At 44.3% G+C, this 16,299-nt stretch overlaps 1 protein-coding gene across 1 annotated transcript; it reads left to right on the top strand.

The window, feature by feature from the left end:
- The first annotated feature begins 2,649 nt into the window (after window positions 1-2,649).
- On the top strand, window positions 2,650-4,467 carry LOC147111180 (protein BTG1). Its single transcript, XM_086001821.1, has 2 exons — window positions 2,650-3,262; window positions 3,578-4,467. The coding sequence occupies exons 1-2, from the start codon at window positions 3,118-3,120 to the stop codon at window positions 3,919-3,921; spliced, it is 489 nt and encodes a 162-aa protein (XP_085857947.1). The 5' UTR covers window positions 2,650-3,117; the 3' UTR covers window positions 3,922-4,467.
- The last annotated feature ends 11,832 nt before the right edge of the window (window positions 4,468-16,299 follow it).

Below are 16,299 nucleotides of genomic sequence, written 5' to 3'. Positions count from 1 at the left end.
ATAGCAGCATTTTTGCTGATCATTCCTATTACTAATATTGCATTTACTATTTATATTTCTTCATTACAGGAAGTCCCGTGCAGTCTATTTTCTTGCGAATTTGAAGTTGCAAAGACTTGGTTTCATGAGGTTTGTTTTGACTTCAATAGTGCTATTTTTCTGCTAAGAAAATGCACAAAGAACCGATAGAAGTACTGTATTCAGAATGTGATGTATAAAATTAGCAAAGGCATGTGGGAGGACATAAAATGTTGGTAAATAAAATGGGAATTACAACAGCTAAAAGTATGAAAAATGTAAATATTGACATTGCTGCCTCAGGACAGGGTTCCAGATTTTTGTTCGCTCCTCTCCTGAAAGTGGTGGCTTATATAGTTTCACATGTGCTGACAGCCCACACAGGATAGTATCATGCCCAGGTGTCATTCTATTTCTGTGAACCTAGATTGTGAGAGTCAGCAGATTATTCGACAGTGTGGACACCATCATAGTCCAACATTGTACTTGCCTGCCATCCACACACAACTTTCCAGCAAGGTTCAATGGATGGAAATCAGGATTATAAACCCTGGTTGACCTTCCCCTTATGCCACTACCACAGTCACCTGAGCAGAGATCAACTAACTCAAGCGATGCTGAGGATTGAACTTGGGTTCTTCCTTATGCGCATGGCTCAGGACCATACTAAATGCTGCATGCACCCACTGAGCCATCAACATTTCCTTTTCAATTTCTTACCCTTTTGTCCTGATGGTGCTGACTCTTTCTGTGGTTCAATTCAATGGACTAATCCTGCCCTGGTCCTGATACCTCACCCGAATGAGCATTCTTCATCTGTGAGCCTCAACACTGAGTATCGGTAAGCTATTCAACTGTGGAAGGTGTCATTGCCAAATTTGATCCAGTCCTCACTACACAGACATGCACTTACCAGCAGGAATCACTGGACAATGATCAAAGCAGAAACTTTTGATGAATTTCCCTTGCCCCAAACCTAGGGGACGGGCCCTCAGCTGAGACGAGCTAAATCAGCTCATTCTGGGGATTCCTATGGCTTGGTACTAGACCGGGCAGTAGATATATCCACTGACCCGTCAAAGCCAAGTTTTAGATGTTTAGTTTGAGAACAAAAAAAAAATCTAAAAGCAAATGTACATTTACAAACTATGAAACCTGGAACTGGGAAGGTTCCTGGAAAATGTTGTATGCATTGTAATAATTTCTGAAACCACCACTCTTTAGAGAGAAAAAAAATATGGCATGGGGGTAAGTAAAGTCTAAAGGCTTGGTGTGTGTTGCAGTAAGGAACCTGGCACAGACCTAATAGAGGTCTTTAAAATTATGAAAGGTTTTGATAGAGTAGATGCAGAGAGAATGTTTCCACTTGTGGGGAAGAGCAAAACTAGAGGTCATCAACATAAGATAGTCACCAAGAAATCAAATAGGGAATTCAGAAGAAACTTCTTTATCCAGAGAGTGCTGAGGATGTGGAACTGGCTACCACAGGGAGTGGTTGAAGCGAACAGTATGGATGCAATTAAGGGGCGGTTACAAAGCATATGAGGGAGAAGGGAATAGTGGGTTATGCTGATAGAGTTCGATGAGGAAAGACAGGAGGAGGCGTGAGTGGAGCATAAATGCCGGCATGGACTGGTTGGGCCGAATGGCCTGTTTCTGTGCTGTATATCCTATGTAAAATAGGGAATTCAGAGGAAACTTCTTTACCCAGAGAGTGGTGAGAATGTGGAACTGGCTACCACTGGGGGGTGGTCTAAGCCAAAAGTATAGATGCATTTAGGGATGGGGGAAATAGAGGATATAGTTGCAGCAGTGACTACACTTCAAAAAGTACTTCATTGGCTGTAAAGCGCGTTGAGACGTCTGGTGGTACTGGCAGAACCCGAAACTGAAAGTGAAAGACAAAGTAAAACCGAGCCCCCCAGCACCCCCTTCAGATAACACCCAGGAAACCTATAAAATTCTGTCAGGCCTGGACAGACTAGATGCAGGAAGGATGTTTATGGTGGCTGGGGAGTCCAGAACCAGGGGTCATAGTCTAAGGATAAGGGGTAAGCCATTTAGGACTGAAATGAGGAGGAATTTCTTCACCCAGAGATTGGTGAACCTGTGGAATTCTCTGCCACAGAGGGCAGTGGAGGCCAGTTCATTAAATATATTCAAAAAAGAGTTGGATATATTTCTTAAGGCTAAAGGGATCAAGGGATATGGGGAGAAGGCAGGGACAGGGTACTGAATTTGGATGATCAGCCATGATCTCATTGAATGGCGGAGCAGGCTCGAAGGGCCGAATGGCCTACTCCTGCTCCGATCTTCTATGTTTCTATGAAAGGTGCTATATAAATGCAAGCCTTTCTTTTAGATGAGGAAAGACGGGGAGGAGGCTGGAGTGGAGCATAAAGGCCTAGAGTGGTTAGGCCGGCATGGAGTGGTTGGGCCGAGTGGCCTGTTTCTGTGCTGTACATCCTATGTGATCTTTCGTCAAAAACAACAGACTGACTAAAGGGGAGGAAAAAGCCCAGTGTCTGTACGTGACATGCAAATGAGGCATTGTGACGTAGGTAGGCCTGGTGATTCGATTGGCTGTGAGGCGTCGTGTGTGAGGTCACAGAGGGGCTGTGCTGGCGGTGTTTACAGCTCTTGTGCGGGTTTGTGTTGCTGAAGATTGGCAGCGGGTCGTGTCGTCGCTGATGTCTCTTCATCTCCTCACAGACTTCACTGACTTGGTTATAAAAAAAATGTTTTTCCTCTAGCCGAATCCTCTCATAAAAAAAACACAAAGAAAGGAGAGAGAAAAAAAACACCTAAGAGACTCCCCCCGCATGCCTGTGTGATCAAAAAAGTCGAATCCGTCGTCTTGATCGGAACAAAAGGAAAAAAGAAAAGTCCGTCGGGTTTTGTTTTGGGCCCAATATTTGGCGAACTGAAAACAAGAGTTAAAAAAAAACCCAAACCCCGTTTTATACAAAATAACAATTTGAAAAAAGTTCCCGACGTTTGATTCGAGCTTTACATTTCGACAAGTATTTTTTCTTTTTCTTTAACCCGCCCCCCCCAAATTGGAAAAAAAGGACCATCGTTTTATGTTTGGGTCAGCTGATGAGTCCTGGAGTACAGTTGATCAAAATGAAAACCGAAATCACAACTGCCGTAGGCTTTATTACCAGATTGTTGAGGACGACAGGGCTTATTTCTGACGAGCAGCTCCAACATTTCAGCGAGTCGTTGGAGAAATCTTTAGCAGGTGAGAGCGCACCGAGGGAGGGTTTTTGTAGTAAAATGCGATGCCTTCACATTTCTGGGCTGTATGACACAGATCAACGGTAAGAAAATCATTTGCTCACCCCAGAAAGTGCGGAGAATCGAAAATTCTGGCTATCAGGAAAATACCTATTCGAAACGTGTTACGATATTTTTTTTGTCTCTCTCTATGTTATCCCTCCGTTTAAGAAAAGAACAAAGCGCAGTTCAAATTCACAAAACCACCGCTGAAAGGGAGGCAAGCAAAGCGAATTTTGCAGGTCATTTGAATATAACGTTTGTTGTCTTTGTTTGACAGAACACTACAGACACCATTGGTTCCCCCACATGCCTTGCAAAGGATCAGGATACCGATGCATTAGGATCAACCACAAAATGGATCCTCTGATAGCAAGGGCGTCCAACATCATCGGACTCAGCAGTCAACAACTTTTTCAACTTTTGCCAAGTGAATTGACTCTGTGGGTCGACCCGTTCGAGGTGTCCTACCGAATAGGTGAAGATGGGTCAATTTGCGTTCTTTATGAAAATGTACCTAGCAGCGGCATCTCCCCCTTGGATAGTATGATAAGTTGCAAGGATGAATTTAGAATTGGCAGATCGAGTCCCTCTAAGAGTTACATGATGACAGTTTCAAGTTAATAATTCATTTACACATACAACTGTTATTGTACAATATGCAGGCCCCTTTGATAATGTAGTGAAATGTTGATCCCTAGTTAACTTTTAGTAGTGCGACTGCCAAAACCTTTGTTTGACGTGGCCAGTGGCTATATGCAAAACTGTTTTTGCACCACATTAAATTCCTGGATTGTATATTGTAAAAACATGTACAGTCAGTGGATAATTGTGTTTTACAGATTTATATTTTAAAAAATAAGCCATGGCTGTTTGTAATAAAACATCAAAATGAATCCATATGATGTGTTCAGAATGTCTTTTAATGACTATGAACTGATTTTGTAAAACATCCACACAGTCTTTGAATTGGTACTTAAAAACATTGCATTTTTTTTACTGGTCACCATAAATGTGATCTCTGAATTTAGAGAAAATATATGTTGACCACTTAACGATTGTACGGTACAGTTTACTGAGTTTGACGTTCCTTTTATTTCTCATTTAGGTATGTTACAGGAACGGTACTGTACATTTTTTCCTAAATAATAAAGTACTTGTTCCACCTAATGTCCCATTTTTAAAAAAGCGTTTTTTTTTAAAACATAGGGTAGTGCAACCACAAAAATGTCAATTCCTACAATCTAAGATTATCTGGAAGTCAGGTACAGTGTCAAACTACATGGTAGTTTTCCTGTTTGACAATCACATGAATCACGGAATGGATGAGCTACAGGAGGATCAAGAAGGCACAAAAGCAGTGGACCTGCAGTGGATGCAATCAAGAAAGTGAGCCTATCAAAGGAGAAAATTATTTCCTTCACTTTATTCAAAAGTACAAGGTAATAGGGGGAAAAGATACAGTTTGTGTTTGTGATGGAATCTTTGAATTGAGGTTTTTTTCACTGACAATAGCTGTTTTAAATTTTGTTTGATAAATGTGTAAATAATCGATAATGGTGAATCTAATTATTTACATATTAAGTCATGAGTTACATGCTAAATATCACATGGGGGGGGGGGCTGTTATTTTCCTGTTTATCTCAATGGACAACCGATTAGGCCTTTTTTACCTAGCTGCCATTTTGAAAATAAACCAGACATTTCAAAGAAGGCACATTACACTTACACAGTACAAGTCATTTTAGTTGGTTATAAATATCAGTGACTATAATGTGTGGACTGATTGTCCATGTATTATTGAGTCGAATTATTTCTGGACTTGGGACATTTATTTTCCTTCTAATTTTGTCTCTTCATAAGATAACATAATTACAGATGAGGGAGGTCATTCGACCCCCCTCAGTTCATCCATCCATAGGAACAGGAGTAGGCCATTCAGCCCCTCAAGCCTGTCACGCCATTTAATTAGATCATGGTTGAGCGGTATCTTAACTCCATCCTTGGTTCCATAACCCTGAATACTCTTGCCTAACAAAAATCTATCAATCTCAGTTTTGAACTGAGAACATCCAGAGATGCTCTACAGATCCCCCATTTCAGCATCCTATTGGTTCTTAAATTATTCAACAGGTTTTGCCTCTACCATATTTGGAAGTCCATTCCATATGAAGAACTTCCTGACATCAGACACAAATCTGCCCTTTACTAGCCTAATTGCTGCTCTGCATTGGTTGGGTATTGAGTGTCCAGTCTATGAAGACTCATAGAAACACAGGAGCAGGAGTAGGCCATTCGGCCCCTCGAGCCTGCTCCGCCATTCAATGCAATCATGGCTGATCATCCAAATTCAGTACCCGGTCCCTGCTTTCTCCCCATACCCCTTGATCCCTTTAGCCTTAAGAAATATATCCAACTCCTTCTTGAATATATTTAATGAATTGGCCTCTACTGCCTTCTGTGGTAGAGAATTCCACAGGTTCACCAATTTCTGGGTGAAGAAATTCCTCCTCATTTCTGTCCTAAATGGCCTACCCCTTATCCTTAGACTGTGACCCCTGGTTCTGGACTCCCCGACCATCGGGAACATCCTTCCTGCATCTAGTCTGTCCAGTCCTGTCAGAATTTTATAAGTTTCAATGAGATCCCCTCTCATTCTTCTAAACTCCAGCGAGTACAAGCCCAATTGACCCAATCTCTCCTCATACGTCATTCCTGCCATCCCAGGTATCAGCCTGGTGAATCTTCGCTGAACTCCTTCCATGGCAAGAACATCCTCAGATAAGGCGACCAAAACCACACAATACTCAAGATGTGGTCTCACCAAGGCCCTGTACAACTGGAGCAAGACATCCTTGTTCCTGTACTCAAACCCTCTTGCTACGAAGGCCAACATACCATTTGCCTTCTTAACCGCCTGCATGCTTACCTTCAGCGACTGGTGCACAAGGACACCCAGGTCTTGTTGCACTTCCCCTTCTCCCAATCTATTGCCATTCAGATAATAATCTGCCTTCCTGTTTTTGACACCAAAGTGGATAACCTCACATTTATCCACGTTATATTGCATCCGCCATGCTTCTGCCCAATCACCCAACCTGTCCAAATCATCCTGGAGTTTCTCGGCATCCTCCTCACAGCACACACGCCCACCCAGCTTTGTGTCGTCTGCAAATTTGGAGATATTACATCTAGTTCCCTTGTCTGGATCATTAATATATATTGTGAATAGCTGGGGTCCAAGGACCGATCCCTGCGGTACCCCACTAGTCACTGCCTGCCACTCGGAAAAAGACCCGTTTATTCCAACTTTTTGCTTTCTGTCTGCCAACCAGTTCTCTATCCAAGTCAATACCTTGCCCCCCAATCCCATGTGCCTTAACTTTACACGCTAATCTCTTATGCGGGACCTTATCGAAAGCCTTCTGAAAGTCCAAATACGCCACATCCACTGGTTCTCCCTTATCTATTTTACCAGTTACATCCTCAAAAAATTCCAGTAGATTAGTCAAGCACGATTTACCTTTTGTAAATTCATGTTGACTTTGTCCGATCCCGTCACTGTTTTCCAAGTGCTCTGCTATTACATCTTTTATAATGGACTCTAGCATTTTCCCCACTACCGATGTCAGGCTTACCGGTCTGTAATTCCCCATTTTCTCTCGACCACCTTTTTTGAATAGTGGGGTAACATTAGCTACCCTCCAATCCATGGATACTGTTCCAGATTCCATCGAATGTTGGAAGATGATCAGCAATGCATCTACTATTTCTAGGGCCACTTCCTTAAGTACCCTAGGATGTAGATTATCAGGCCCTGGGGATTTATCGGCCTTCAATCCCATCAATTTCCCTAACACCATTTCCCTACAAATACTGATTTCTTTCAGTTCCTCCCTTTCATCAGACCCTATGTTCCCCGACATCTCTGGGAGGTTATTTATGTCCTCCAAAATCTCTTTCCACTTCAGATATTTCAACACCATTTATGAGATAGGTATTGCCTATTTTTCCTTTCCTATGTGCAGTGCCGTACACTTGCATTAAATTTCACCTATTTTTCTGCCCACTTCATATTTTGTTCAGCTCACTGTAATTTCTGAACTGCCTCCCAAATTTGGTATCATCTGCAAATTTTACCAATTTGCATTGAGTTTCTGAATCCAAGTCATGGATATAAATTAGTTACAGTAGTGTTCCCAAACACTTCTCACCCTGACATAGCTGCTCTGATAAGTACCCATTGGCTGGAATTTTTAACGTTGCGTCGGGTTGGGTGCGCGCGGGCAGCGTAGTGGGTCGAGAACGCGATGTTCTGAGCAACGCACTGCTCAGACCGACTCACTTAATGGCCTCAATTGAAAGACTCATGCGTGTTTCCTGGCCCTATTAAATGGTACAGGTCTGATGATGTCATCGATGATTCATTTCCAGCGCCCATATTTAAAGCAGCCTTGCACTCAACGCACTTGAATGTTGCCAGAGGAGGATAGAAGGTGACAAAGCAAGGCCACAGGACTGCTATAACTTTGTAAGGATGGATAGCCAAAGGCAAAGGGCTGCACCACGCTTCTCTGATTCATCGCTACATACTCTTGTGGAGGCTGTCAGAGCACACAGGGAGGTCCTCCTCCCTGCTGATAGACAAAGGAGACCTCCACAAAAGACAAAAAGAGTCTGGCTGGAAATAGTTGAGGAGGCCAGCAACAGGAATGTCGTGAGGAGGACCTGGATACAGTGCGGGAAACGCTTCAATGATCTCATGAGGTCAGGAAAGGTGAGTGCAATGCCAAACTCACCATCCTGAAATGCCTGTCAAAACATCCCATTCACTCTGCCTTCCCAACCCTACTCCTGCACGTCATTCCTCACACCAACATATCTTGCACATCCACCCATCCCTCCCTCTTTCTTAGGCAGTCACTCGGAACCAAGGATGACGTGCTTCCACATTAAAAATGAGTTCTCAGGTGACTGATGAGTCCAATGCGGGACCTACAGTCTCTGTCACAGGTGGGGCAGACGGTGGTTGAAGGGACGGGTGGGTGGGGTGCTTGGGTTGACGTGCGCTCCTTGCGCTGTCTGCGCTTGGCTTCCGCTTGCTCCCGGCGAAGAGACTCGAGGTGTTCGGCGCCTTCCCGGATGCTTCTCCTCCACTTTGTGCGGTCTTGGGCCAGGGATTCCCAGGTGTCGGTAGGGATGTTACACTTTTTCAAGGAGGCTTTGAGGGTGTCCTTGAAGTGTTTCTTCTGCCCACCTGGGGCTCTCTTGCCGTGCTGGAGCTCCAAGTAGAGCGCTTGTTTTGGGAGTCTCGTATCGGGCATGCGGACAATGTGACCCGTCCATCGGAGCTGATCGAGCGTGGTCAAAGCTTCGATGCTGGGGATGTTGGCCTGAGCAAGAACACTGACGTTGGTGCGCCTATCCTGCCAATGGATTTGCAGGATCTTGCAGAGGCAGCGTTGGTGGTACCTCTCCTGTGCTTTGAGGTGCCTGCTGTACATGGTCCATGTCTCTGAGACATACAGCAGGGCGGGTATCACTGCTGCTCTGTAGACCATGAGCTTAGTGCCGGGTTTGAGGTCCTGGTCTTCGAACACTCTCTTCCTCAGGCGACCGAAGGCTGCACTGGCACACTGAAGGCGGTGTTGAACTTTGTCATCGACATCTGCCCTTGTTGACAGTAGGCTCCCGAGGTATGGAAAGTGGTCCACGTTGTCCAAGGCCTTGTCGTGCATTTTGATAATCAGGAGACAGTACTGTGTGGTGGGGGCAGGTTGGTAGAGGACCTTTGTCTTACGGATGTTGAGTGTAAAGCCCATGCTATTGTACGCATCGGTGAAGGTGTTGACGATGGTTTGGAGTTCGACCTCCGAGTGAGCGCAGACGCAAGCGTCGTCTGCATACTGTAATTCGATGACAGAGGATGGGACGACCTTGGATCTGGACTGGAAGCGACGGAGGTTGAACAGTTTCCCGTTTGTTCTGCAAATTAGCTCTACTCCAGTGGGGAGCTTACTGAGGGTGAGATGGAGCATTGCAGCAAGGAAGATCGAGAAGAGCGTTGGTGCGATGACACAGCCTTGCTTGACCCCGGTTCGTACGTGAATTGGGTCTGTGGTGAAACCGTTGGTCAGGCATCCATGTGGCTTGCATGTACTCACATCCCCATCTGACTAACCACCCCTCACACTCACCCTCATCCTAATGCAATCATAGCAAGTAACACCACAGAAGGAGGCAATTTGGCATTGGCAGCCCACTCCCTCATAGTCACCCTCTACAGATGTAACCCATCCATTCCTTACACTCATTAGATCACTCTCACTCACACTTGTCTTTCCCTCCTTGCAGGAGAAAAGAGCCCAAAACAACATGGAGAGGGAGAGAACCGGAGGTGGCCCTCCAGTAATTGCACATCTTACAGCAGCAGAGGAGGCGGCTCTGGAGCTCATGAGATGCTGGCGGTGGGAGACGGAGAGAGGGGGACATCCCAGCAACCTGGTGACAGAATCACATCTCATAAAGCCACATGGCATACAACAGTCATCCATGTGGTGACTGATGTTAGCAGCCACTGAAATTTCATCATGTGCATAATGGTAACGTTACCCATTCTTATTACAACACTTCTAATTCATCTCTTTACTCTCCCACAGATCCATCAATTGCCCCCACCCCCCAGCCCCGCCCACTGTCAAGGGTCTGTAAACAAGCACTTAATGATTTCAATGAGGTCGCCCACCTCTGTCGATCGGGTCTGTGTTGTGCTTTCAAAGCCGCCCGAGTTAAATGTGTGAGGCGGCAGGATGATGGCGGGGTCCCGACGCGCTCATTATTTCCGGCATTTTTACTGCCAACCCGCACGCAAACCCGCACGCGCAGCAACGTGAAAATTACGGCCATTGTTTTTTTACCCGTCAGAGAATTTTTTTCATGCATTCCCAATTTTGAGCTTGAGTAATATCCTTTCATGTGGAACTGTTGGAAGGCAGTGACTCAAATTGAAGTACATTTGAGCATTGGTAGTTGTTTGATATTATGTGAATGTGCTTAAGGTGAGAGTCTGGATGGTGAGTTCTGGCATGTGAACCATCTCAGTCAAGCCCAACTCTGTCTACAGACAATGTACTTCTGGTAGGGGTTGCTGGATAATGATCAGCAGCAGGAAGCCTCGCTGATTTTTTTCCCTTTCCCAAGGGATACTAGAGTGTATTTTCTGGTTCCAGCAATGAAAGCAACATTTGCTGATTTTCATAGAAGTCAAATTCCAGGATTTTATGGGGTCAGTCCTAACGACTTATTTGTGATAAGCTCTGGCTAGAGAACTGGACGGGAAATAATGCAGGTCAGCAGTCCTTAAAAGGCCGCAGCCAATGTTTAAAGTGATGTAACTACTTAAAGGTACGTGTCCCCATATTGGGGTAAAACTTGTAGAGGGTTATTTTGGTGAAAAGGGTGAAAACAAGCGCTAAATGGGTACTGTGCTAATAAGACACGCCTGTTTAAAAGTCTGGTTTTTGCACACAATTTTGGTCCTAATTGCTGATTACCATAATTTGAACTTGCCTGGAGGTGCTAAAACAGACACCTTTAGGTTTAGCACTCAAGCGCTGATTAGACTTCATTTTCGAGGACCAGTATCTGTGGGCTTCTCCAGAGTGCGCTGGCTGACACACAGCAGCACGTTTCAGGATGGCTCAGGGACCGAGGGAGAGGGCGCACAGGTTCACGGACACAGCACTGGAAGTCTGGTGGAAGATTTCCAGAGGAGGAGGGATGTCCTGTATCTGCAGGGGGGTAGGAGTCCACCTCACCCTCCTGTCCTCTCTTGCAGTAGCTGGTGCTGCTCTGCCTGGCCTCATGACCAAGCACTCCCTTTCTCCTGGTGACTCCTATAAGTTTTCCAATAAGGTAGAGTAGCTCAACACTTACTCCTTTTAGGTGAAGTCCTCAGAAAATTTCCAGAATAAATGTTGAAAGAGTGTTGGTGAAGTCTTGACAAAGTATCCCAGAAAGTCTCCCAATGTGTTTCAAAAGTCCGCCAGCAGCAAGTGAACAGTAAAAGGTGATATACCTTTCTAGCGCTCGAAATCCTCTGCAACAACTTGTTTACTCCCAATCAACTGGTCGCTATTTGGAGAGGGGGTTAGGTCAAGCGCTATCCACCAAAATGCCATGTAGTCTTAATGAGTGCCAGCAGGCATGTTAAGTGGCAATCAACCCCTTAACGATCGTCTGGGCAGCCGTTCCTAGCGCAAGCTTCAACTCCTTTACCAAGATGGCGGCTTGCGCGAAACGCAGGCTAAACTGGTGTTTCAGCTTAAGACTCCACTTTGGCCACCGCGGAGGCTCTTTAGCACATAAAGTACCTGGGGAAAATCGCCCCTGTCGGCTTTACAAAAGATGTAGCTATTTTAAAAGTATACATTAGCCTTTATGGACAAAAAATTATCAGCAAAATAAATGTGAAGGCAGGAAATGGAGTCTGGACAAGTTTCGGAATGGCACTGCACCAAATTCCCCGTTTTATGGCTGGTGAAGTGGAGGTGCATGTGAAGAGGTTTCCCTATTTGCCACTCTAGAGCATCTTCTCCAGAGAACAACAGTGCAGCGCGCTTGGCAAGAGACAGCAGCCAGAATGAATGCTTTGCACACTTCCTGCAGGATCTGGGAACAGATACAGAAGAGGGCAGACTTTAAGGAGACAATAAACTGAGAACTGAGTGGTACAATTTGCAGATAGATGGCCCAAGTGTTCATCCCACAAAGTGTTGCCAATCAATGCGTTTTGCTGCTGGCTCATGTCAAGCCCTTACATCTCTTTCATTGCTTCTCATACATACTCATTCCAGCAGCTGTGACTTATAGTTGAAAGCCTTGGTACACTGACATCTTCAAAGGGCTTCACACATCAAATCGTTGTAATGCAACCAAGCTGCATGATTATGATCAGCTGCTGACACATGGGATGGGCTGCAGGAGGGCCACATAGTTGGCATCAATGACCCCTCTATTTGAGGAAATGCGGCCATGCCATGTTGCCCTTGTGAAGATGAAAGTGCTGGTGATAATGACATGTGCATCTGTCACTTGTTTGATATATGTGTGAACAGCACATTGGCTGATGCTACAGATGATCCCGTCGCTAACCCGATTAGAGACAGAGAAAAAAGATAGTAGACTGCTACTGACCATACCATTCTTGCACTGACTGCAGATGTCCTCAGATGGCTCAGATCTGCAACTGGCTCCGTGCTGACCTGGAGCCTTTGGAACCAGTTCCCCGTGGCTATTACAGGGGGCTGCAGATACAGTTGCTGGCATAATGGCAGGCATCTCTGCTATTCATTTTACACCACTTCAACCATATTTATATTCAACCTTATTTATAGTGCTTCAAATCTAACTCTCATCATTAGTTTTAACTTGACTTGCTGACCATCTCTTGACCTTCCAGTTAAATGCCTTGTTCCTTTAGTTCCCATGAAAATATGTATCACGAGCTCCTTTTCCATGACCCCTCATTAACTGTTTTTTCTGTTGTGCTAAAATGTTTTAAGTACATCAGTTACTCTCAGACTTCCAGTGATGTAGCATAAAATATTCAGCTACTTTAGGTTCCACATAAATATTGCCTACAGCTAGGAGAAAGAAAACAAAATCTCAAATCTTTTTTTAAAAACAGAACAATGTTTTTAAAAAATGTCATAAACATTAACAGAAGGTACAGGAAACTCTCGATTTACCGGCACCTAAATAACCAGAAATCTCTGTTAACTGGCAAAATTCAGGAGTAGGTTCAGGTAAGTTTTACTTCATATTAGTGGCCGTTCCTGGATCTGTGGCTGTGTAACGGGGTTCCTGCACCTGTTGCTAAGCAACAGGGAAGCCTGGATTTGTTGCTGTGTACGGAGCTCTTGTACCTTTTAACTATACCTCTCTGTAATCCGGACTTTTTGATAAACCGGCACCATGCCGGTCCCGTCGGTGCCGGATAAAAAAGAGTTTCCTGTAGTACTAAACTGTATTGGAAAAATAGGCTAAAAAGCCTTGGACCCTTTAAAAGCTCCATCACTCATGGAGCTTCCCTTAGATCCGGATGGGTGAAGGAGTGCCCAGCCCAAACCTGTCATAAATGGACAGAAAATTGTATCAGACTTAATTTCAATGCATTTTACTGATTAAATGAAGCTATGGTTTCTTTGTTATGAGATCATTTTAGGCCGATGTAAAAAACCTTCAGGAAAGTCACACTTGGCACTAAAGTGGCAGGGGTCCAGCTATATGAATCTAAGGCAGATTTTACAGTCCCCCAGCACCTGTCCCACTCCTTCATCACAGTCCTTGGTGACCAGAAAACATATCCTACTCAGCCAAATGGTTAAACCTGGAACGTCCCTGATCTGTACAATTCAATATCACACCATACAGTACCCATTGGGGGTTAACACTTCTTTGACTTCCAAAATCATATGATACATCATTCATGCAAACATATGCATATCCAGTGATGATATCATTTTAAGTAGTCCTACCTGATTCCATCTATAAGCAATTGACGACAGAAGACGGCACGCCTCAAGGACATTGCCAAGTACCATTTACCAAATTGATGGGCCAAGTATGAATCTCACAAAGTGCTGTGACTCAACCTGTTCCACATTTACTGTTGACCCATGGCAAATCCTCAAACAACCTACAGCACTCTATGCAGTGAAAATGTTTTTGTATAATAAACATTTTTATTTTTTATGGGATGTGGGTGATGCTGGCAATATTAAAATAAATGTTCCTCCTAGTTGCCCTGAGAAGGTGACAGTGGGCTTTCTCCTTAAATTGTTGCTATCTTTGTGCTGATGGTGTTACCACAATAGCGTTAGGACTTTGACACAACAATGATGAAGGAGTGACGGTACATGTTCCTGTTACAGCATGAATCTGTGACCTCTCACTGACTACATTGATGTGCCTTTGCTTAGGTCGGTCCAGTTATCAACACACACTCTGGACAATCCAATTCAAATTTGCGAATGCAACCAGGAGCTGCATTAATCATATGGATTTATATATATGACTCATATTGCTGAATGTCAAGTGTTGCGATGCTTCAGTGACATAGTACAGACAGAGTGTTCCTAACACTGTTCAAAATTAAATCTAGGTGAAGTGTTTCATTCAGTAATGTGTTTTGAGCCAGACTGTACACAGCATGTGAATTATTTTATATACTACTTATCTTGTTTAATTAATTCTTTTGTACTGAATACTTGTTTACCTAATTTAGTGAACCAAAGTGCTGCTTTAAAGCATACCGTTGGACGTGGCTGAAATGAAGAGGTGTAGACTTGTAAGTCATAGGAGTCGATTTTCAGTGTGCCGTCAGGCGGGATTTTAGGCGTGCAGGGGGCTAAAATCCTGAATTCGGGGGTCTCGACACCATCCCGCCCAAAACCTGCCTCCATGTAAGTTTCAAAGGAGGCGGGTACCTGCCCCGCACTGGGACCCGCCGACCCGAAGCGGGAAGGGATTAGTGCCAATTAACTGCCTGTTAACAAGTAGTTAACAGGCAGTTTTTAGCCTAATCCCTAATTTGAAGGTTGTCGTGTGGGATTCCCGACGGCTCCAAACCACGCCAGGTTAGAGGAGGCGGGCTGTCGGGTTGAAGGACTTGGAGGGGTCGAGATGTCGGTGTTCAGGTGAGTGATGTGTGCATGAGTGCAAAGGTAAGTGTGTTTGGTGTGTCTAAAGTGTGTAAAGAAGTTTAAATTACCTGTACTTACCTTTACAGCCTTCCTTCCTCTAGGCTTCGGGAGTCCATCATTCAGCCGGCACAGAAAGCAGAATGGCTGCGATCTGTCAAAAGTGACAGCCTGCAGCTTTCAGTGCCGGCGAGATTTCTAACTGAGTCTGCGTAGAAGGACTCAGGTTAGAAGTAAGACTGTCAGTGTTTGACAGCTTCAAGCAGCTGTGAAACACTGATATTTCATCTGTCAACACGTCTTGACAGATGAAATTTCAGTCTGTGATGTCACCTGTTGCCGGGTGGCCCTTAATTGGCCTACTGAGCACGCTGGACGGGCTCAACAAGGTCAATCAAGTGAAAATCGCATGGATTGGCCGCATCTCGATGGAAGCGGGACTAAAACCCGAAAGTTATAGTCCCGCCTCCTTCCCGACTTCTGAATGAAAATCCAGCCCATAATCTCTAACTGATATGTTTGATGGCCACCACCAAAGTGCTGAGTGCAGTGACAGGGTGTGACTGTGCCACACTCAAAAGTCCACTGGCTAAATATGGCTACTTGAGTTTGGAAACAGAAATAAACTAAACAAAAGCTTGTTTTTCACATTCTTTGCCAAACTGATGAACAGCAATCATCACAAAAAGAGCACCTACATTTGAGAATAAATTTTATTGTGGGAGCAAGCCATTGGCAAGGTAGAAACATAGAACATAGAAAAATAGGAGCAAGAGTAGACCATTCGGCCCTTCGAGCCTGCTCTGCCATTCAGTATGATCATGGCTGATCCTCTATCTCAATACCATATTCCCGCTCTCTCCCCATACCCCTTGATGCCTTTTGTGTCTAGAAATCTATCTATCTCCTTCTTAAATATATTCAGTGACTTGGCCTCCACAGTCTTCTGTGGTAGAGAATTCCACAGGTTCACCACCATCTGAGTGAAGAAATTTCTTCTCATCTCAGTAGAAGGTACTTCTACTCTTCTGATATCACATGATTTGATTGCGTTTATGTTGTCAGTCAATTTTGTCAGGTTATTATAATCAAAATACATTTTAAAAATTATACTGTGGAGACTTAGAACCATTCAACATTTGTCTGGTATAACCCCTGAGTATAAATTGCTTCATGTCATAATGTGCTTCACCTGCTATTTTCCAGCACTTACTGATGTGCACATCTCGCCAGCTCACCTTGACACTGAATTTAATCGTATATCAACTGTATATCATGGAGTACCCTTCCATGATGGTAA

The sequence above is a fragment of the Somniosus microcephalus genome, chromosome 11 (assembly GCF_052327205.1).
Source record: "Somniosus microcephalus isolate GS21.2 chromosome 11, FLI_Smic_1.0, whole genome shotgun sequence".
Classification (NCBI taxonomy): Eukaryota; Metazoa; Chordata; class Chondrichthyes; order Squaliformes; family Somniosidae; genus Somniosus; species Somniosus microcephalus.
Note: the sequence above shows the minus strand (reverse complement) of the source record. Positions and strands in the feature narration are given on the sequence as shown.